Raw genomic sequence first — 23,097 nt, forward strand, 5'->3', positions numbered from 1 at the left:
GTACTTACATCCATGCAGGCAAAACATTCATACAAATAAAAATAAAGAAAATTGGGATGAAAGTTGGCTCAGTGGTTAAGAACACTGACTGCTCTTGCAGAGGACCCAGGTTTGATTCCCAGCACCCACGTGGTAGCTAACAATCATCTGTATCTCCAGTTTTAGGGGATCTGATGCCCTCTTCTGTCCTCCACGGGCATTGCACGATACAGTTGCACTTACCTACATACAGACTATACACTCATTCACATAAAAATAGTATCAAAACATCAATCAACAGGATCGGTATTACGCTGTATTATAAAGGACAGAGTAAATATTAACCTTAAATTGTAGTGTAATCATTTATTAAACCAAAGAATCTGTTTTAATTACAATTGTGAAAGTTGAGGTAATGTGCTAACAGCTCAATATTTGATTGACATGATTATTATTTTCTTCTATTTTTTGTTATCTTAGACTTTTAAAATATAAAGAACAAAATCCAAATGTCAAGCTATCCGTGAAAGAATCAGCTGAAGCAGCAGCAAAGGAAACATTAAAATGTAGACCATCCTCTACATCCTGGAAATTGGACCAGACTGAAGAAAGTGATCTAGATGACTATCCAGGCATGTTGATTAATGTTTTCTTTAATTGCAGAGCTTTCTCTCAAAATACAAGGTTTGCTTCTTAGCCAATTTCATTAGCCATAGCAGCTGGCAGTGCCTGCAGAGGTGAAGCTCGCATGTTGAAGGGATCATAATCTAAATACTGACGATGATATTGGTATTAATAAAAGTAATAGGCATACCCCCAGCACCGCTGAGGATCCCAGTACCACTTCATAGCTCATTGTTTCATGCAAATCATTTTTAAAGATAAAGATCTTAAAATGTGTCAGTGGTAAGTCTTCACTGCTCTCTGGCTATCTTCTGACCTCTTTTTCGCCCTTAACTACCAGTGTCTGGATTGCTCTTCCACATACACACCACCTCCCGCCCCAAAGTCTTCCTTGGCCTTTTCTCAAGCACTTCCATTTCCAGTGTGCCAACCTTTTAACCACAAATATCCTTTTGCGTGCAGCTCTTTCGTGTCCTCAGTTCTGAAACCTTCCAGTCCATCCGCAATCCTTGTTTGCGGGATAACTCTGCCACTTCCTTCAAGGTGACTTCATCAGCTCATCCCGAGCTCCTTCCTGCTGTGTCTCCTGGAATGCAGGGTCCAGCCGCTGCTGCCTTCGACATCTTTCTACCAGCAGTTCTCTAAGCACCTGAGTGTTCTACATGCTTAGCCATCTGAAAAACAAAAACAAAACCAGAGGCCTGTGAGGCCTGTGTTCCTTTCTGGCAGTTACTACTACAGGATTATTATTCTCGAAAGAGTAGCCAAGACTTCCTGCCTCTACTTCCTCACAATGCACGCCTCACGTGGGTTTGTCTTTTCTACTAATAAGATTCTTCCAAGGTCACCTGGTACTTCCTCATAGATAAATTCTCAGAAATAATTGATTTTAAACTAGAATGTCTATTTTACTCCACCATTCTTCAGAATTTTTTCTCTAGATAACTTCCTTTCGTCTCTCTTGAGTCCGTGTGTGATTGTGTACATGTGTGTGCATAGGCATGTACACATGAGAATACATCATGGGAAGACCAGAAAACTTCAGGTCTAATCTTCAGACCATTACCTTGGTTTTTGAGGCAGCTTTTCCTGCTGGCCTAAAGCGGAGTGAGTAGACTAGGCTGGTGTCCATCTAGCTCAGGGATCCGCCTGTCTCCTCTTCCCTAGTGGATGACAAGCACCACCATGCCTGGCTCTTCTGTGGTTTCTGGAGCTCAGACTCAGGTCCTCATGCCTGAGCAGCAAGCTCTTTATTGACCGAGCTATTTCCCCACCCCATCCTCTAGCTCTTGAAGAAAACTGGTCTCCTGACTGCTTTGTACTTTTCTGGCCCATCTTCAGTTTCTGACATAAGATTTTTCTCTGCTTTGGCCATCAACTCTTGGGTGTTCTGAGAGCTTGTCAGAATTAGCGTTCCTTTTCTCTCTGAATTAGATCATACTTTATTTTTGTCCTTGTATATCACCTATTAAATACCACAAACAATACTTAGGTCACTCCTGAAACTGCCTTCAAACTCTGCCTGAAGATCGCCATGTTGCTTTCCTGAGCCCTAGAACTTCTGGCATTCTTTAGACCAGACAATTTGAACTGATCTCTTTGTTGTTTTCCTCAGGGAAAAAAGGGACAGAAACAGAAGACTGGATGGGAATGCGAGAGTGGGGCAAAGCAAGGTCGTTGTGCTTTTGTTGGCCTGGAGCTTGCTGTAGATCAGGCTGGCCTTGAACTCACAGAGATCTGCCAGCCACTGCCTCCCAAGTGCTGGGATAAAAGGCATGCCACATCTGACATTTATACAAAGCCTTTGAGTAAGGAGTCAATCTAATCAGATGTGTGTTTTGAAGATCGGTGGGGAATAAGGTTTGATACAGGGAGACCAGTTAGCAGACTTTAGATTTTATGAAGATAGAATTGATCATTCATGGTGATGGGTTAAGGAGAGAGTAGATGGTGGTAAAGATGATTCCTAGTTTCTGGCTTCTTTAATGAATAGTGGTCCCATACACTGAAACAGGAAGCTTTGAAGAAGGATTTGTGGAGTCAGGGGAAGACACCATGAGTTCACATTTAGACATATTGAATTAAGAATACCTTTGGTCCATCCCAATAAAGCTGTCTAGGAGCAGTTGAATGTGATTCAGAAATGTCAGGCCCGAGGTTGTATTTGGGAGTAATCATGAGATTGGAAATTTAAGCCATAGCCACAATGAGAATCCCTGGGGAAAGTTTATAGCAATTATCAATGAGAAAAGGGACAGAGCAGTAGGCACGAGATCAGAGTGAACCTGAACAGTATGAGGGAAAAAAGAATGTGAAGTCACAGAAACAAAAGGAAAATAATTTTGTGAGTCCAGCCTGGTCTACATAGTGAGTTCCAGCCCAGCCAGGGCTATATAGTGTGAGCATGTTTCAGGCAACCTCTTCAAAAAATCATCTAAATATGAAACATAATATGTCAGTAAAATCCGAACTAAAAAATGTCCATTGAACGTACTAACCTCAAAAGTGTGGCCACTCTAGTACTATACTGATAGAATTCCAAGACTAAAGTGGATTAGGATCTGGATAATAGATGAAGAAATAAAATGGTGACTACATGCAGTTCTTTTGAAAAGTTCATCTTTGGGGCTGGAGAGATGGCTCAGTGGTTAAGAGCACTGACTGCTCTTGCAGAGGACCTGGGTTCGATTCCCAGCACCCACGTGGTGGCTACGAACCATCCTTAACTCCAGTTCCAGGGGAATCTGAAGCCCTCTTCTGACCTCTGCAGCAATGCATGACATGGGTGCACTCACTTACATGCAGGCAGTACACTCATACACATAAAATGAAAATAAATAAAATACTTTTTTTAAAAAGTTCATCTTTGAAAATGCAACATGTAATAATAACTGGGATTTAGTCAAAAATGGATATGATGTGCAAGTTATGTGCAAAAGAAAATAGCAATATAAATGTGAAGAAAAGATGGAAAAGATTGGTTTGGGTGGCAGAAGAAACAAGCCCCTCTTTTACTAAATCAGGGGCAGGAGGGAACCCCAAGGCACAGGTGAGGATTTCTTGGTTTGTTTGGCAATGGCAAGTTGAAGAAATTTCCACCTGACCCTTTGTTTCCTGAGAAGGCACTGATCTAGTTGAAGGATAGCAAAATTGTTTTCAAGTTTGAGGAGCGTGGAAAACATTAGAAATAGCCATTGAAAAGGGAGAAGAGCAAGTTGATGAAGCTGGAATTTCTGGTTTGTGTTCAGGGTCCATGTAAGTTAATTAGAATGAATTTGTGGGATCACCAACCCATGTTGTTGTGGACCTTTAACATCACTGAGATGTAAAGGTATAAAGAGATAGTCTAAGATATTGGCAAGAATGTGTAAAGACAGCATTATTTGAACTTGGTAAAATGAAGGTGAGAAAAATGAGGACTAATGGATTGTAAGAGAGTTATGGAGCCATGGAGTGGGATACTGAGGAGGCAAAAGGAATCGTGTTGGGAGTCCTAAGCCAGCTGGAAGGATGGAGGACAAACGACGATGAGCCCTGTGATGTAATAGCAGCCACCCATGGATCAACACATGGCTGAGGTATATTTTCTTTAAGATAATTTAAAAAGTTTTCAAAACTGTTGTCATTCATGGGGCTTGAATATTACTGGTTAGGGGGATTAGAGTATGAGGAGGCCTAGAACGAGGAAGGCTATAGTATCTGACAGGTCTTTATTTAGGACCATTGGAGTCATCCAAATGATGGCAGATTTGAAATGAAGAAGGTGGCCCTCTAGAGCGAAAGCCACCAGTTAACTGAGGGACTAGGCGATTGGTGAATTTCAGTGCAGTGTTGCAGTGTACACTGTAATAAAAGGCATGAACTTCAAAGGAGTAGGGTTTTATTTTTATTTTTAAAGGGTAGAAATTGTTTTGGAAGTGGTGAATGAGGAGTAAGGAAGAAAACAAACCCACTTTCCAGTCTTGGGTGTATGGCGCATGGGAGGATAAAAGGCCACCATTGGAGAGGGTATCCCTAGGGGACAAATACATTTCACAACTGTGTCTATACCTGTTCCCTACAACCAACGTTTTCTGGTTGTTGGTCTTCCCAAACAGTCCTTTTTGTCTTGTCTTTCCTCCTCAGCTCCTCATTCTACCCTAAGCTGAAACCCTCGCCATCTTTCCACATTTGCTTCCTTGGAACAGGGTGGATAGGTGTGTCTCCTCTGCTCATACAGTGGAGAATCTCCTCTGAATTGGACCTATGGACTGAAATGGGACATGATGAGACTGATGTGTTTTCATTTGCAATCATTTGTCTGTAATTTCGGTGTTTTATGCCCTACTGGGTTGTAACACCAATGGCCTCGCTGCATAAATATTTGTTAAATATGTGAGAACAAGAGCTTTTTAAAAGCTCTGTTGTCAGTTCTTTCCATCTTTCTATATGTACCCCACGAGTTAAGTAAGCCGTAGAAGAAACGTGAGCAAGACCCTGTTACCCCTCTGCATTCCTCTTTAAATATTTTCCATCCTCAGCTACACAAAGTTAATAAAAAGGTTTTTTCTATTTATTTCATAAGAGGATTCATCTTTAAAGATTTAGTATAAAATTACTAAGCAGAACAACCAACATTGCCTTAGTAAGCACCTGCTGTATTATATTAACTAATTTAATTCTTATAACAAGTAACAAGTGTATGAGGTTCTTACAGCAATGCTAGGTGGAATGTGGAAGACGAGGTAGTTACAAAAAGTCGCCGCCATCTTTATCTCTCTTCCATGAGGTCTCCCACCTCCCTTGCCTCAAGGGACATCCTCTGGGTTAGGGTAGTACCTGTTTACATCCCCGCACTTGACTTCCTCACTTCACCTTCCTAATTTCAAGGTAAGGCAGACAGTAATGTACAGTCAATTACAAAACTCTGAGAACGCATGTTTCTGTGGATTCAGCGTGTGTATCCTAACTGCTGTTACTATAGTGCCTCATATAGTGGTTGACCATATTACTTATGTGAAATTACTATGGTATTATTTATGGGTCATGGGCGATTATCTTTTTTAACTTTAAAAAAAGCTTTACTGAGAATTTCATACATGCCTATAAGGTATTTTGATCAAATCCACACCCACTCCCTCACCTCCAATACCTCCCCTATCTCCCCATCACTTTTTTCTGATAGCTTCGTGTACTTTCTCTCACTGAGAGAAAAGCACGTCAGAAATTTAATTCAATAAAAAACTTGTTATAATTTTCCTTTCTTTTCTTTCTTTTCTTTTGTTTTTCTTTTCTCATGGGGCTTTTTGCTATTCTAACATTCTCAGATCGTGGGAGAGTCTTAATTAATGACGTTTTGATTTTCAGAGTACTTCAAACAAAGTATCGCTCAACAGCGTACAGTTGCTCCAGAACCGGTTTTCCCTGAGCAAAAGAAATCAAGGAAAAAACAGGCGCAAACCCGTCATTCGCCTAAAGTTAAGAAAGCCAAGTATCGGTTTCGCTCTTACGATAGGTCAGGTATGTGGTGTCGCTGAGGCAGCTTTTAGGAAACAATGCATGTTTTCAGAATTGTCCACAGTTTCTGTGCTTATATTGAGCACTAATTTAGGGGAGGAAAAGTCTTAATGAGTTTTGTATGTTTGGTCACAAAAAGTTGTTAATTCAAGATCTTCCTTCCTCAGACTCCAGATGTCTGGAAGAACAGGTTTGTACCACCATACCTGGTTAGATTTGACAGTTTTATATCTTTGTCTGATATAAAGATTAAATGCCCACATAATTAAACAGATTTTTTTCTCCCACTAACATTTTTCCATTGACACTTTCTCTATATCTGAAATTATAACTTTAATACTGTAAATTTTATAGGATAACAGAAACGTTTCTGGTTCTCACTGAAATCTCGTGGATTCCTCCTTCAGCTCCTGAAGCTTGTTTCAGAGCCCCATAGCCATGCAGAAACATCTTCAAGATTCTAAATATCTCATCAGAAAATCTGCATCCATGTGGTGGTACTCATCCTCCCCTTGAGTGCTGAGGGCCTGTGAGAGTTCTGGCCAGTAGAATGCAGCACAGGTTAAGGGCTGTCACTCCTGGGGTGACAGCACATTGCATAAGCGTCCATCTTGCTCGCAGGCTTATTCTTATCTCTCCCTAGCTGGCTTTGAAGAAGCAGTTAAAACTTCTCATCTGAGTTTTTGGTACTGTTTCGTAAAATAACACAAGTTGCATTTAATTCTTTTTATTTATTTATTTTAGTCTTTTTGAGACAGCATCTCCCTGTAGCCCCAGCTGACCTGGAACTCACTATGTAGACCAGGCTGGCCTCGAGCTCACAGAAATCTGCTTGCCTCTGCCTCCCAAGTGCTGGGATTAAAGGTGTGCACCGTCACTCCCAGCAGGTTTCATTTTAATTCTTAGCAAAAAAATTGTTTTAGTGAAATGATGTGTCATGGCTTCTGGAGGGCTGGAGATCTAAAACAGTATTTTGGGATTGCTGGTGCTGCTACCACGACTTGTGGACTTTTCAAAAACTCCTGTGATTTATTCTATCAATGAAAAAGATATGACTGGAGAGATGGCTCAGTGGTTAAGAACACTGGCTGCTTTTGCAGAGGATCCAGGTTTGATTCCCAGCACCCACATGGCAACTAACAGCCATCTGTAACTCCAGTTCCAGGGGAATTTGACATCCTTTTCTGACCTCTGCAGGCATTGCATGACACAGGTGCACTTACATGTATGCGGGCAATACACACATACACAAATACAAATAATATTTAAAAAGATGTTTAATAAGATGCTTCTGCACAGCAAAATAAACAACCTCTAGAGAGAAGAGATAACTTGTAGAATGGGAGAAGATATTTTCAAACTACTCAACTGACAGGACATCAATTTCTAGAATATTTAAGGGACTAAAATTCAAGAGCAAGAGAATAATCCACCAATTTGAAAATGGGCAGGTTATCGGAATAGTCATTTTTCAACAGAAGGTGTGCCAATGCAAACAAGTGTATGAAAATTGCTACACATCACTAATCATCAGGGAAACTGAGTCAAAACCACAATGAGAGATCATTTCACACCAGTTAGAATAGTCAATTATAAATGCTGGTAAGGATGTGGAGAAAAGGAAACTCTCATACACTGTTGATTGGAGTGTAAATTAGTACAGCCATTATGGAGAGCAGCATGGAGGTTCCTCAGAAAAGGAATAGAAAAACTGCCAGAGATCCCCCAGTCGCACAGCGGAGGGTATGTACATATATTATATCTCTGTTATGTCTGTGTATGCACATCTCTATAAAGAGAAAGTGGTAGAGACACAGAGACAGGGAGATAGAGACACACAGAGACTATGGCAATTGCTGTGCTAGTCTCCAGCTAATATATGGGCTCAACTCAAATACTCATTGGCAAATGAATGGATTATGAAACATGGTACACATACACAGTGGAATTTCACCAGTCATGTTTAGGTCTTATTTAAGAAAGACTTTAGCTGGGCTCTGGTCTTGTATTTTCTCTTGTATAAGATCTGTAATTGTGGAATTAAATCCTTTGTGACATCATTCTTAAATAGATAAATATTGATTTTTCTTTTGAGCACCTGTTGAAGCTTAGTTTCAAAGTATAGTTTCTCCTTTAATTGTATTTGTGTTAATTTCTTTTATGTGTAAGAGTGTTATGCCTGCATGTATGTAAGTGCACCCATGTCATGCAGTGCCCACAGAGGCCAGAAGAGAGTGTTGGAGCCCCCGGAACTGGACTTACAGGTGGTTGTTAGCTGCCATGTGGGTGCTGAGATTTGAAGCTGGGTCCTCTGCAAGAGCAGCCAGTGCTCTTAACCACCAAGCCATCTTTCCAGCCCCATTTGTATCAATTTCTATAAGTTACCATTTAATTTTTTCTGTATATAGGAAGCATTGGTAATAGTATATATTCTTTTTTAACATTTTTATTCTTTGAGAATTTCATACAGTGTTGTTATTTGATCATATTCAGACCACCTCCCCATATCCTCTCGGATCTATTCCCACCTACACCTATCCCACTTTTGGAGACAGGACTTCCTTTATAGAACACAGAGCTCTGCCTGCCTCTTCCTCCCCAGGGCTGGGATTATTTTTAAAGGCCTATCCAGACTTAATTTGTGTTCCCCTTCAAATGCTCCTGGGTATGGGTTTGTCCTCTGGAGCCTGGTCAGCCTACCCAATGTCACACCCTTAGAGAAAACTGACTCTCCCTCTCCCAGCAGCTGTCAATCACCAGCAGTTCCCCAGTGAGGGCTGGTGTTTCTTTTCCAGCTCTCTTCCTCCATGCTGAGTTTTGGTCTGGTTCCGGCTTGAGCAGGTCTTGTGTATTCTGTCACAGGACTATGGGTTCATATGTGCAACTGCCCTGTTATATCTGGAAGACATAATTTCTTTGGATTCATCCTCCACCTCTGGCTCTTCTAATCTTTTCGCCTGACTGCCTTCCACAGTGATCCCTGAGCCTTCAGAGGAGATGGAGTGATACAGGTGTCCTATTTAGGGCTGAGTACTCCACGGACTCTTGTTTTCTGCATGTTGACCACTTGGGGATCTCTATACACGTTATTCTCAAGTGATGCCCATATTTGTATTTATATTGAGCTTTAATTTTTTTTCACACCAGAACCAGAAAATGATGATGTGATAAAACATATTGTTAGGCTGAGAGAGAAGCTTGGTTGGAAAACTACATTATTTCCACATGATAAGAAATGTCGCATTTCTAAAGTTGCCGCCGAGAAGCCTGCTCTAAAGGTATTATTCTACATTATTCAACTTGGACTATGAGAGTCCATTTTTGAAACTAGTTTTTAGTTAGTTCATTTCAGCCATAGAAAAACTAAAGATTCATTAACCAGAAGTTACAATAATTATTGGTAAATACTCACAGAAGTATTTTGACATAACTTATTTAAAAGATGAAAATAGATAAAACTTATCGGTTTTATTATAATACATCTTGTGTCTGCCCCCTTCTGTCCCTTCCTCTTACTCGTTGGGTCCACAGAAAAGTGCACCATGTGCCTTAAATTAGAATCTGTTTTTGTGTACCTGCGTATGTCATTTTGTGATTTTCAAAAGAATAAAAACAAAGTCATACTCTCATCCATGCCCTAGACCAACTGAGTCAGAAACTGAAAGTAGAGCCAGCCACCTGCCTTCTGAGGTCACCACTGCACAATGAAGAACCATGTCTCCACGCTGGCACTCGGCAGACTTTTCCTTTAAAGGGCCAGATAGTAAATGTTTTATGTGTTATAATTGTAGGACATATGGTCTCTGCAGCACAAGACCGTTGGTAGGCAATACACAAGTGGGTGACTTCATTCTAACAGAACTTGATTCATAAAAACAGACACCTGGCCAGGCCCTGGCTTGCTGCTCCCAACTCTAGATGGGTTACTGTAAGGACATATGGTTTGTTTTTTTTGGTCATTGTTCAATGTGAGTGACTGCAGGTACATGCGTAATGAATTTGGACTGAGGTACTTGCATCTCTGTGCGCTCACTGTGTGATCTTGAGCAAGCTGCTTTTACATGGAAAGGGTGATCATGGGATTACTGCAGAGAGTTAGGAAGTTAGATGAAATAAGAATGTGCTGTGGTATCGGGCAGGTGGCAGACCATAGTATTTCAAAACATAAAACAAAACTCTGACTGTACACACGTCGTTGGATTATCAAATAAATTATGCTTAATTTGCAAAAAGACAAGCATATAAACACTTGTTTTTAATGAAAGTAGAATTTAATTGGAACATATATGCTTCTACGTTGAATTCTAATTACATAGATGATTCTTGTATAGTAACTCTACCTACACTGTTTTGAGTAACTTCGTGTTTCAACACATAATGGCGAATGAAAATGATGTACATCACCAAATAATAGCAGTGTTCGCTCAGTTATCTGATTCTCCTTCTTTGCAGGACTATACTTGATTTTGAAGGTTTATTTGCACAGGTTATACTAGAAACCCAAACAAGAAAGTAAAAAGATACAATAATTGAAACAATCTTAAAGAAAAAAGAACTTACAACTGTAAAACTTAATACTCCAGTTATGAGGGCTGGGCATGGTGGCACACACCTTTAATCCCAGCCCTCAGGAGGCAGAGGGCAGGTTGATCTCTGTGAGATGGAAGCCAGCCTGATCTGCATAGTGAGTTCCAGGCCAGCTGGAGCTACAGGGAGACCCTGCCTCAAACAAACAAAAAACTACAGTAGCAAAACTATATGGTAAACTTAATTCAGTAGTCTCTGAGGGTATCATTGATTATTAGATACACTCTTCATAATGAAATAAAATTACCCCAAAATGGCTAAATTAAACTTTTTTATAATTTTAGAATTTTTCATCAATAAAAGTGAACATGTCAAAGCTAAAAGAAAATAGCTTTAGAATTTACACTTTAAATTGTTCTCAGTGGAAAATGACTAATTTCTTAATACTACCAGAAACTTTATAATTTGTTGCAAAAGCTTTGAATGTGAGTTTAGAGTCAGACTTGGTTTCAAATCCCTTCTTTGCTACTTTGAGTCTGTGTTTTCTCAAGTTAAATGATTTACAAAAAGACTAATTTCTGCATCTGTTAATGAGATTAAAAGAATCAAGCCTTAATCCCTTTAAACTCAAGGTTAAACATAAGATATTAAATACAGCATTGTTAATATTATACATGTGATACACTCATTGCTTATTTTTTATTACCTACCTAACAAATATTACCTGTTGCTATTAGAATACAAGGATACTGTAATTATTAATGAATTTTATAAATTTAGTATGTCCAGAAGGTTTCTGGTGTTGACAGAAAGTTTAATGGAAGATAGCATATATTTATGCTATATCATCAAGTCCTGAGGATTAAGAAGCTTTAGTAAGTATGTGGATAAATATTTCCAAATGTTCTCACTCAATATTTAAGAATGAAAATGAAATGTATTGTCTTTCCTGAGCTTGATCTTGTTAACTTGAATTAGACGTGATTTGATGTTAACTTTTCTCATGATACTGTTCCTATTTTTAATCTGTATTAACATTGTTTCAGCTGTATCTGTTTAGTATTTTATTAATTAATTAATTTAGTCAAACTAAGTTTCTTTTTTAATCTGAGGAACCTTTGAAAGATGATGGTGAATTTATCTATTGCCTTCCTCGGGAGAACGTCAAAGGCATTTTCAATGAGTATGATCTTCGCGTTGTGTCTGCCTATAAAGCTAAAAAGTGCAAGGAATTTTGGATGGTTTCTGCTTCATTCGTCTCAAAGGTAAAGTGTAATAGGTATCCTAGCTTTACAAATTATATAAGAAAAGCATCCAGTAGTGGGGACCTTGAGTGGAGAAGCAGTGGGGCCAATCTGACCCTGCCAAAAAGAGAGCGGAAGAGAAGAAAATGAAAATATCACACTTAGAATTTCATCGCATAGATTTCTGTTTGTGGTTTAGAGAAACCTGGTCAATTTGAGAAGTTTAAGTTCAAGAACCACTCACCTTGGGAGGAAATTATTTAATAGCAACTTTCTTTTTCTTTCAATACAGATTTAGGTTTAAGGATTCAAGTTGAAGGAATATTTCCACCTCTCAAAAACATTGTAATATTGTGTGTTATTTTCTTAAAGTAAGAACTAGGAAACAGGAAGTTATTGATATAACAGGAATATTTGTGCATGTGTGTGTGTGTGTGTGTGTGTGTGTCTGTCTGTCTGTCTGTCTGTGTCTGTGTCTGTACGTGTGTCTGTGTAGAACAGAGGAGAAGCTTGGGTCTTGTTCCTTAGGCACCATCTACCTCATTTTTTTTTCAACGATGGTCTATCACTGGCCTGGAACTCACCAAATAGGCTAGGCTGACTGGCCAGTAAGCCCCAAGGCTTCCCTGTCTCCACCTCCACAGTGCTAGGATTACAAGTGTCCATCACCATACCCAGCTTTTTATGTGAGTTCTGGGGATCAAACTCAGGTCCTCATACTTGTGTAACAGGCACTCTACCAAAGCTGTCTTCCCAGCCCAATAAAGAATAGTTTTACCACAACATTTGTCAGATACTTCTATGCCAGATGTAGAAATACCTCTGTCATATCTGGCACTATGATACCTACCACAAGTTATAATTATACGATTACCTGTTTTGATCATTTGTTTAAAAGTATACTGGAGTAGGATGGCATCTGCATGAACTGCAGCTGTATGCACAGATGTTCCGGGATCTCCAGCATGCTCTATCTGGTGAAAATGGAAAGAGCCTCTGAATGAATGAAAATGCCCATAAACACATATGCGCTGCAACTGGCGCACATTTATTTCTCAAATCTAAGAAAAGGTTAACGTTATGATGAGGGACTTTGGAATAGAAATGGTTTTGAATGTTAAAATAGGCAGTGGGGTTACAAATTGAACTGCTGGGGGCTGGAGAAATGGTTCAGTAGTTAAGAGCACTGTCTGTTCTTGCAGAGGATCCAGGTTTGGTTCCCAGCACCCACATGGTGACGAACACCTGTTTCTTAACTCCAGTTCCAGGGGATCTGATGCCCCCTTTGGGCTTCCATGGTGGGCATTGCACACATGGGTGCTTTTACATACATATAAATTAAAAATAAATAAAATTTAAAAACAAACTATTGTATCTGTATAGTTGAAGCTGAGTTCATAATAACTTTCTGTGGAGGTGCCGGTTGCGATCAAAACCATGAGTTCATGCGTCAAGCATTTGATAGTTGAATCACATCCTAAGTTTATGACCACAACTTTTATACAAAACATGAAAATCGTGAGACTAAACCTTTATGTAGTTATTTGTTCACGATACATCTGAGTGGAAAGGGGACTCCTCTCACCCTCTGCAGGAGCACAGGAAAGCAAGCAGGAGAGGATGGCTAGTCTAGTAGCAGTGTACAGTAAGGGACTTCAGATGGGATGTAAAGGGCATCGAAGAGGAGTGCAAATGGAGACGCCAAAGCGGGCTTTTCAAAGTCGTGAAAATAGAAATAAAGTAATATTTTTGTGCTTTATATTATAGATTACTAAAATAAGTATCGATAAAGAAGACGTGGAACTTATACCTGTTTTGGAATGGCTATCAGAAAGACAACGTTAGTATTTATTACAGCAATTTAAGATATTTTACAATTTTCGGTGAGATGAATGAAAAAAACAGTTGTAATTTGATCATGTTATCAGAGCAGCTGCCTGATGGCATCTGGGTCCACTGCAGTGACACTGTGTTCATGGGGAGTTGTAGGAGAAATTAATTCTTCCGTGAATGTGTTTTAGATAAAAAGGAAGTTTACTCTTCTAAGAACTAAATTTTTCAGTCTTTTCTGGATAAATATTAACAAGAACAATGCCTTATGGTCTAACAGACTGTACTGATTGTATCTCTCCTTCATGCCTTTCTTATGTTCAATGAGTATTTACTGAGCCTCCACGAAGAGCCAAGAGTTATCTCCATCATGGGTTACTGTACTGAACAAACCAATTATCCAGCTCCTCAGAAAAAGAAAGCTGTATTAGGGTAGATAAGATAATAGTCATGTGAACATACAGAATGTCAGGTGGAGAGTGGATGTTTTGAAGGAAAATAAAATGGAGTAAAGAACCCTGGGGTAGTTTATTGAATCAAGTTCATTGTTGAAAATTTTATCCATTTCTAAGACACTTTACGTTAATCTCATCACAGAGGTTCCTGCTGCTGTTCTTTGAATATTTGTACAGTACCAAGTTTAATTTTCATTTTTTTTGTCTCCAGCATCTGCCTTCTCTTGCTGTCCTACTTCTACTCATTGGAGACTAAAAACGGATATAAATTATATATTTTTTACATAAACATAAATGTATACATTAAATGTATACTACATATTAAATATAAAAATTAACATGCATATCTAAATATATAGATCAAACCCAGTGCCTCACACATCCAGACAAGTACTCTGGCACCAAGCTATGCCCCTGAGATGAGTAATATTTTAAATTGTTAATTGCGTATGATGGATAGCTTCATTAAGGATCAGCAGAGCTTTGACACAGTGAAGTGCATGGGATTCTGTGGAGAGACATGACTCATTTGCTGAGTAGTGTTTACTGTGTACTATTCTTTTTCTTTTTTTTCTAATTTTTCCCATTTTTATTGAATTTTTTCAGATTTCATACGATAATATTTTGATCATTGAGACCCCCCCATCCACACCACTCTTACAGCCCCCCCACTGAATTTTGTGTGCTCTGTCATGAATATTAAGCTCTATTGAGCCAAGTTTGTGTCCCCAAATGGCATTTGATGTGCATGCATCCACTGGAGCCTCATTAGCCTATCTAGTGTCACACCCTTAAAACCAGCTTTCCTTCTCCCAATAGTCAGTGGCCACTAGTTCCTCAGCCAAGGTTGGGACTTCTTTTATTATTTTTTATCTATAGATTTTGTGTATTTCATACAGAACATCCCAAACAATCTTATTCATCTTTATACCCACACCCCAAATGGCACCCACCCTCCCATAGCCTCCCCCCGCCCATACTATTCTTTTTCACTGGTATAAGTGTGCAAATAGAACCATCAAAAGAATATGCATGTGTCTGCCCTACCAAACTTACATTCTTAACAATAGTATATTACTAGTGAAGGTAGTTTTTTTTTCTCTTTTCAGAATGAATAAAGCCTTTGTTACTTGGAAAGCAAACATTAAAAGAATTAAGACAGACAAGAGCAGGTAAATCTTAATATGCAGTGCATAAAAATTTCAAAATCAAGCTATGTTTTTTAAATGTAATATGAAAACGTAATTTAATTTTAATTCAGTGATTGTAAAGTCATATATTGATGTTTTGATTATACTTAACCACACTCCCCCCTCCTTTTCCTGCTCCCTTTCCCTCTCCCCTTTCTTCTCTCCCTCCTTCCTAACAACTTTCCATACTTACAGTTCCAGGGGATCCAATGCCCTCTTCTGGCTTCTGTAGACATTGTACACATGGGTGCACTTACATACATATAGGCAAAACACTAATACACATAAAGTAAAAAAAAGTAAATAAAAAGTGCCAAAGGTTGGTTGTGGCACATACCTGTAATCAAAGTACTTGGAAGGTAGAGACAGAGGAATCAAGAGCTGCTTCTTCTTTTCAAGGTCTTCTTTGGCTACATATCTGGTTCAAGGATAACCTGGGCTACATGAGACCCTGCCTCAAAAAAAAAAAAAAGTAAATAAAAAAGCAAACTACTGTATCTATGTAGTTAAAATTATATTTAGCTTTACGGGAATATAAGTTAAAGCCATAACACTAGGAAAACACAAATTAAAACATGGTGAGATGTCGCTACATACCCATCAAAATGTCTAAAATTAAAAGTAGTGCCAATAGCAGGGTGTGCAGAAACGGGAATGCTGGTGAGGATGACAGCCCTGGCTGAGGATCTTTTAACAACTACCAGCTGATGGGAGAGGGAGAGTCAGTTGTCTTTAAGGGTGTGACACCTGGTAGGTTGACCAGACTCCAAGACCACACCCAAGAGCTTTTTAGACTTGCTAGGTCTTTAAAAAACAATACTGGAGGACATGAAATAGGGGCGGGGGGCAGTACAGTAGGGTTGGGATGGAGATGGGAGAGGACATCTGAATATGGTCAAAATAACATTGCGTGAAAGTCTCAAAACAAAAACAAGCAGAACTACAGCAGCTTTTTACTGTAGCCTTAAACATTGGAGAATGCCAGTTAAATGGATGGGGTGGTCAGTGGTCAGCTGAACTTATGAACTCTTGTCATTCCTATAGTTTATATTGTTTCAGATAAGTGTCTGATGTCCACCAGAGCTGTCTTTGCAGGTGATTTTCCTTCTTTGTGTACCACAGCCTGTGGTGGCCACTCTTGCCCTCCTGAGCCTCCATAGATCGTACCTCCTGGAGTGGCTAGTTTTAGTTCCAGGGTGTTTCTCAAGTGCATTGGAGACGTGAGGAGCAACCACAGCACTGATATTGGTACAGGCAGAGGACCTGGTCATACTTTCAAGACTTCCTGAGTTTTAATCACTCTCCTGGAAGGTGGTAGCTGTGGGTATCACGGATACCCCTGAAGCTTTAAGAGTTCTCAGGCTCTGTAGCAGTGAATGACAGTGAGCTATCAAAATCCAGAGTAATTCTCAGTTGATATAATTTGAGGTTGGGGATATCCCTGCTTATGCCTCCCAGCCTCAACTAGCCACATACTACCTGCCTGCTCTGGTTTGACGTTGTCCCGCCCTCCTGCTCCCCATTTCTGTCCTGTCTCTGCCTTCCCTCACCCAGGGAGCTGTGGCAGGCTAAACCAAGGCTCCTCTACCTGTAACTATTCCCTGATGTCCGATTCCCAGGGTAACTCAGTTTAGCAGATTTTTTTTCCCTCAAGATGGTACTTAGCCATTGCCCTCCAAGTTAGTGTTACAAAATGGGATTTCTCTCCTTCACTGGTTATCTGCCAGGAGGATCAGTCTCACCAAACCTACAACTGGATCTGCAGCTGATGAGGGCTGCAGGCTTGTCCTGAGGCTGGGACCTCCTGTCTTTCCACTTGGAAAACCAACAGGGTTGTGTTTAGTTTACTTCTTGGCTCACCATCTTATTTTCTGTTCTTTTCTGGTGTCCTTTCACTTCTTGTGACGATTACTGAAGCTCTTCCCCTATTTTTTTTCTTTCTTTAAGTTAGATTTTAGGAATGGAGATGAAAAACTTGGGTTTGAGAGAAAAGCACTAAGAATTGTCCTTCCAGGGTAGAGATGCATTAATACCACAGATCGTATACACAGGGTTCTGAGCAGCGTCTTCAGTCCCACCAGACAACAGGACAGTTCCTACTCTTAAAAGTTTCTGAGAGAGGGGAGGTCCCATACCACAAGACAGCAGGCTTAGATAATAAGTAGCCTGTACTTGCAGTCCCTTTCCCTGATCCCTGAGGTAGGGGGAGGATTTGACCCTTTGTGAAGGCTAGCAGGGTCACAGCAGGTAGCCTGTCACCTCTTCATAGCATGGGGAAGGGAGAGTGAGATTGCAGGTGTGCTGTGTGGCTAGATCTGTAAGGCATTTTCTCTTAGCCGGTGTGCCTTTCCCCAGCTGACACCAATGCAGCCTGTTGTCCGCCATCTTACTTGGAAGTCTTATAGTCATATTTTTTTCTTGTTTTGCTGTTGAGTTGGGGGAGTTCTTTCTCTATTCCTTGTGGGTTCTTTTTAGATACACCAGGTATGTTCCACGGTTTCTGGAACTATAAAGTAGTAGACTTGAAAGCCTCACTGACCTAGCAGTCTTTAATGACTTGGCTGTCACTCTTCCCCCTTGTTAAAGTGCTGTCTTCTGTTGCAGCAAGGATTAGAGGAGAGGGACAGAGTCGGTTTGTGCTGACCCTAAATTTTGCATATGTGCAGCGCCTCGCCCTTTCGTTCTTCAACAGAACTTTAGCAGATCAAGATTTTTAAAATTTGATGAAGTACAGTTCATGAATTTTTTTCTTCTATGGAATTACGCTTTTGGTATCTTCTTTTTTTCCCTAAGGTTTTTATACTTTGCCTGATTTAATCTTAAATAAGGCATGAGACTTAAGGTAAAGTTCATTTTTCTCCCTGTGGGTATTTAATTACTCCAACATTTGTTGAAAATGTTGAAATATCCAAATGCTTTTGTGCATTTGTCAAAAATAAGTTTGGCATGCACATGGGTTTGTTTCCAGTTTCTACAGTCCGCTCCACTGGTCTTCATGGTCTATTTATCAGCCAGATCATAGTGGCTAATTGCTATAGCTATAAGTTTTAAAATCAAGTAGAGGGACCAGAGAGAGTGCTCAGTGGTTAAGGGCACTGACTGCTCTTGCAGAGGACCTGGGTTTGATTCCCAGCACCCACATGGTGGCTGACAACTGTCTGTAACTCCAGTTCCAGGGGGATACTATGGCCTCTTCTGACTTGCAGGCATTGCACGACATGGGTGCACTTGCATGCAGACAATACACTCATACACATAAAAATAATAAAAAATACATAAAATTGGATAGATTGATTTGTTCTATTTTATTCTCATAATTCTTTTAGCTTTTCTGCTTCATCATTCCATGTACATTTTAGAATCATCTCTATATAAGTAATCTCTGAATTTTGCTAGGAATTGTTTAAGCCTTTATACAATTTAGCAAGAATTGACATTTCTGCGGTGTTGAGTGTCCTCCCCCCTCCCCCCGGATGAATGTCATATATCTCTCTGGGTCCTTTTAATTTCTTTCATTATCATTATATAATTTTTAACATACAAGTCTTACACTATTGTTTTAGTCTCCATTCTTCAGAGAAACAGAACCCATATACACATACATACAGATCTAATACATGTATACATACATGCATATATACATACATAAATTCACATGTATGTATAAATAAAAGGAGATTACTCATAAGGCGCTGGCTCATGCAGCTACAGAAGCTGAGATAGACTCAGAGCCTCAAGCTAGCATTGCTGATGGTACAGTTTCAACCTGAGACCAAAGGCCTGCAAACCAGAAGAGCCGATGCCTCAGTTTAAAGTGGGACAAAGGGACAATTCTTATCTTCCCTTTTGCTTTATTCAGGCTTTCAATGAATTAGATGAGACCCTATCAAATTAAGAAGGGCAAGGGGCTGGAGTGGTTAAGAGCACTGGCTACTCTTGCAGAGAACCTGGCTTAAATTCCCAACTCCCACATGACAGCTAACCATCCGTAACTCCAGTTTTAGGGGATCCGATGCTCTCTTCTGACCTCTGGGGACTTTGCATGACACAGATGTACTTACATGCATATAGGCAATGCACTCACATAAAATAAAAATATTTGAAAAAAATTAAGGGCAATCATCTTTGCTCAATTACCATTTTAAATGTTAATCCAGATATGGTGGTGCATGTCTATAATCCAGCAGTTGGGAGAGCCAAGAGGACCATAAGTTTGAGCCAGCCTCAGCTACATAGTGAGACCTATAAAAGAATCAAAGCAAAGTACTTCTGTGATGTTTCATGTATTTGAACACTTGGTCCCTGGGTAGTGGTGCTGTTTGGGGATATTGTGAAACTTTTAGGAAGTAGGTCACTGGGGAGTAGGTGCTGAGGCTTAGAGTCTGGCCTCACTTTTGGCCTGAGTGTCTCTCTGCTTCCTGATCTGCCAAGATGTAATAGATCATGCCTCAATTTTCTACCACCAGGATGAAGACCCATGTCTCCCTTGCAGTGAAATTATAAGCTAAATTGGATTTTTCTTTATGTTGCTTTTGTTATTTTGTCACAACAACATGAAAAGTACCTAATACAGAACATTGGCAGTGACCGTAGGGTTATTGCTGTGAGTAACCTGGCCATGTGATTTGTAGGCTTTGGGAACTAGATTTTAGAACAGGGAAGAGTTTGAAACTGAAAGCTAGACGTCATTAAGGGCCATATTGGTAGGAGTGCGGAAGAACAGCATGCCAATAGAGATGGTGGTGACGAGGGCCTGACTCAGGAGGTTTCAGAGAACAAGGACTCTCTTGGGAACTGGGCGAGGCGATATTCAGGTTATATTCTGACAAAGAATCTTGCTGTGTTCTGCCAATAATTCTGTTTTGCTTTTTTTTTTTTTTTTTTGGAATTTTGTTTTAAGACAGAGTCTTTCTGTAGCCCCAGTTGGCCTGGAACTTGCTATGTAGACCAGGCTGGCCTTGATCTCATACAGATCTGCCTGCCTCTGCTGGGATTAGAGGTGTGCGCCACCATGCCTGCTGGGATTAGAGGTGTGTGCCACCATGCCTGGCTTTCAGTCCATATTCTGAAGATATGAGTCGGGCTGAATTGTAAAATAATGGACTAAGTTTTTTAGTGGAGGAAATTGTAAGACAGCAAAGTATTCAGGTTGTGTGGTGTGGTTACTGTGTACTGCATTTAGTGAGTTTATAATGAGAGTTCAAAGCCAAAAGTGGAGCAAAAGATGTAAATAATGTGCAGTTTAATAACGAAAACTACATGAACATGGTTAAAGTTAAAGATGAATGAGAGTAGCTGCAATTGCTAAGGGATTAGTCCACTAAAGGGGAAATTGGTGCTTCCCATTGGGAAGGTGGGAAAGATGCCCTAAGAGCTAGACTCCAAACTTCAAAGTTCCCAGCACATAAAACTACAAATTCATTTGAAAGGAGAATGCCTGAATGTGTGTTAGAAGTATATAACTTGTTTTTTACAGCAGCTTACAGTGAGGACATTGCCTTGAGTCTTAGCAGAGACTTTGGACTTTGGAAGTGTTGGAACTCTGAGACTATGGGATGCTTTGAAGATGAGCTGAATGTACTTTGTATTATGAGATGGCCATAAGGCCATAGGCACCAAAGGTAGCATATTATGGTTTGAATGTCAACTGTCCCCTACAGGATCATGCATCTGGACACTTGGTCCCCGAATATGGCACTGTTTGGGGAAGAGATGAAACCTAGCATAAGGAAGTGGGTCTCTTGGGGATGGTCATAGAAAGGCACAGCCTGGCCTGGCCTCACTTCTGGCCCAAGTCTCTCTGCCAAATGGAACTGGTAACACCACAAGCTCCTACCACTAGAACAGAGCCACAGTCACGTGTTTCCCCTGCCATGAGCTGTGGGCTCAAGTAAATCCTTCCTCTAGGTTGCTTCTGTCAGGTAGTTTACCCCAGCAATGAGTGAGGTAACTAATATAACCTCAAATGTTAAAACAGATTGTAGATACATCCTGACTAATATTTAAATGTGTCTCATGCCTATTGATTCCATCAAGTTGATTAATTTTATTTAAAATTAATCAGTGTTTTATTAGATCTATTGTTACATTTTATATTGACCAATTATGCATGATACTGTATGTGTTCACATGTTCATGTATGTAGAAATAGAATTGGTTTTTGCATACAGGGACTATACTCTGTATGGTATGACCTTGCTAGTTCAAGGAGTTGTTTTTTACATATTCCTTGGGATTTTCTAAATAGGGAGATGCAGCTGGAGTGTCAGTATGCTTTTATTTCTTTCTCTTTCCTTAATGCCTAGAACTTCTAGGATTGTCTTGAATTGCATCAGCGAGCAGGGACAAGCTTTTCTTGTTTTCTCTCAGGTAAAAGCATTCAGTCTTTCACTGCTAAGGGTCTTTTTTTTTTTTTTTTTGTAAATGATTTCTATCAAGTTGTTTTCCCTATTCCTTTTTTTTTGTCTTTTTGAAGCGGGGTCTCCCCTGTAGCCCCAGCTGTCCTGGAACTCACTATGTAGACCAGGCTGGCCTTGAACTCACAGAGATCCGCCTACCTCTGCCTCCCGAGTGCTGGGACTACAGGCGTGCACCACCACACCAGGCTCTATTCCTCTTTTTATTATAATTTTATCATAAAATGTGTTTAATTTTGTCAGATGCCTTTTTCTATGTCAAGTAACTGATCATTCTTTCTTCTTCTTTAACCTGTTTAATTACGTTGGTCCAGTTTTGAATACTAAACCAGCTTTGCATTCCTGGGATAGATTTCACTTAGTCACCGTACAGAGTTCTTTTTCTTAACATTGCTGAATTTCTTTGGATAGTGCTTTGCTAAGTATCTTTGCATGTGGATTGTTTTCCTTCTTTGTACCATCGTATTTTTGATGTGAGGGTAACACTTGCTTCATAAAATACTTATGAAGTGCTTATTTTCTGGAAGATATTTTGAGAATGGATATTAATTTTTTCTGATTGAAATTAATATTTAAATTTATTTTTATTGTAAATTGCCAAGTTATATTTGCATATATATTAAGTACAAAGTGATGTTATGATTTATGAATAAAATGTAAACTATTTAAACAAATATAATGAACATAATCATCAATCACCTCAAATATTTTTTGTGGTAGCTACTACTCTACTGTTGTAAAGTTCAGTTTGTTTTATTTTTCTGCATAGAAGGACATGTGTACATGTTGAAATTCTTGGGACCAGGAATGTTTGGGATTTTGGTATTTTTGTAGTAAGGAATATTTGCATATCATGAAGTACTATGGGTTGAGATTTATGTCTAAGAGTAAAATTAATTTCTTTCATAAATATGCATTTTATAAATGTAGCCTGAAGTTTCTTTTATACAGTATTTTTGGGCACGTGGATTTTTTTTTAATCATTATTTTTTTAATTTTTTTCTCATACAGAAGAATTCATTCCAAAGCAATTGACATTGAGACGTTTTCACATGCATTTCTAATCTCTATATACATGACTATCACTGGTCACAGTCGCCCACCTTCTGAGCTCCTCGGCATCTGAGCATGAATACAAACTCATCAGATAGACAGCCTTCCTCTCCCACTAGAGGCTCCATACTCTGCCATCCCTGTCACTGTCCACTGTGTTGTCAGAACCCTCATCCATTCCCCCCTGTCTGCCCCTCTGGTAAATCTAGTCAGCCAGAGGTCCCTGTTACAGGAGGGTCAGCTGTTCCTCATCTACGGCAATCCATTGTCAGTATTCCTTTGG

The 23,097-nt window shown here is 39.7% G+C and overlaps 1 protein-coding gene across 1 annotated transcript in view; it reads left to right on the forward strand.

Moving 5' to 3' along the window:
* The first annotated feature begins 1,625 nt into the window (after nucleotides 1-1,625).
* The window catches only part of Dnah14 (dynein axonemal heavy chain 14), a 322,248-nt gene continuing 300,776 nt past the window's right edge, over nucleotides 1,626-23,097 (forward strand). The window contains 6 exon segments of the mRNA XM_029559013.1: nucleotides 1,626-1,710; nucleotides 5,950-6,102; nucleotides 9,247-9,377; nucleotides 11,739-11,891; nucleotides 13,638-13,753; nucleotides 15,265-15,327. Of these exon segments, the coding sequence (XP_029414873.1) occupies nucleotides 1,626-1,710; nucleotides 5,950-6,102; nucleotides 9,247-9,377; nucleotides 11,739-11,891; nucleotides 13,638-13,753; nucleotides 15,265-15,327 (701 nt within the window).

This window comes from Nannospalax galili, unplaced genomic scaffold (genome assembly GCF_000622305.1).
Source record: "Nannospalax galili isolate Female #2095 unplaced genomic scaffold, S.galili_v1.0 scaffold368, whole genome shotgun sequence".
Classification (NCBI taxonomy): domain Eukaryota; kingdom Metazoa; phylum Chordata; class Mammalia; order Rodentia; family Spalacidae; genus Nannospalax; species Nannospalax galili.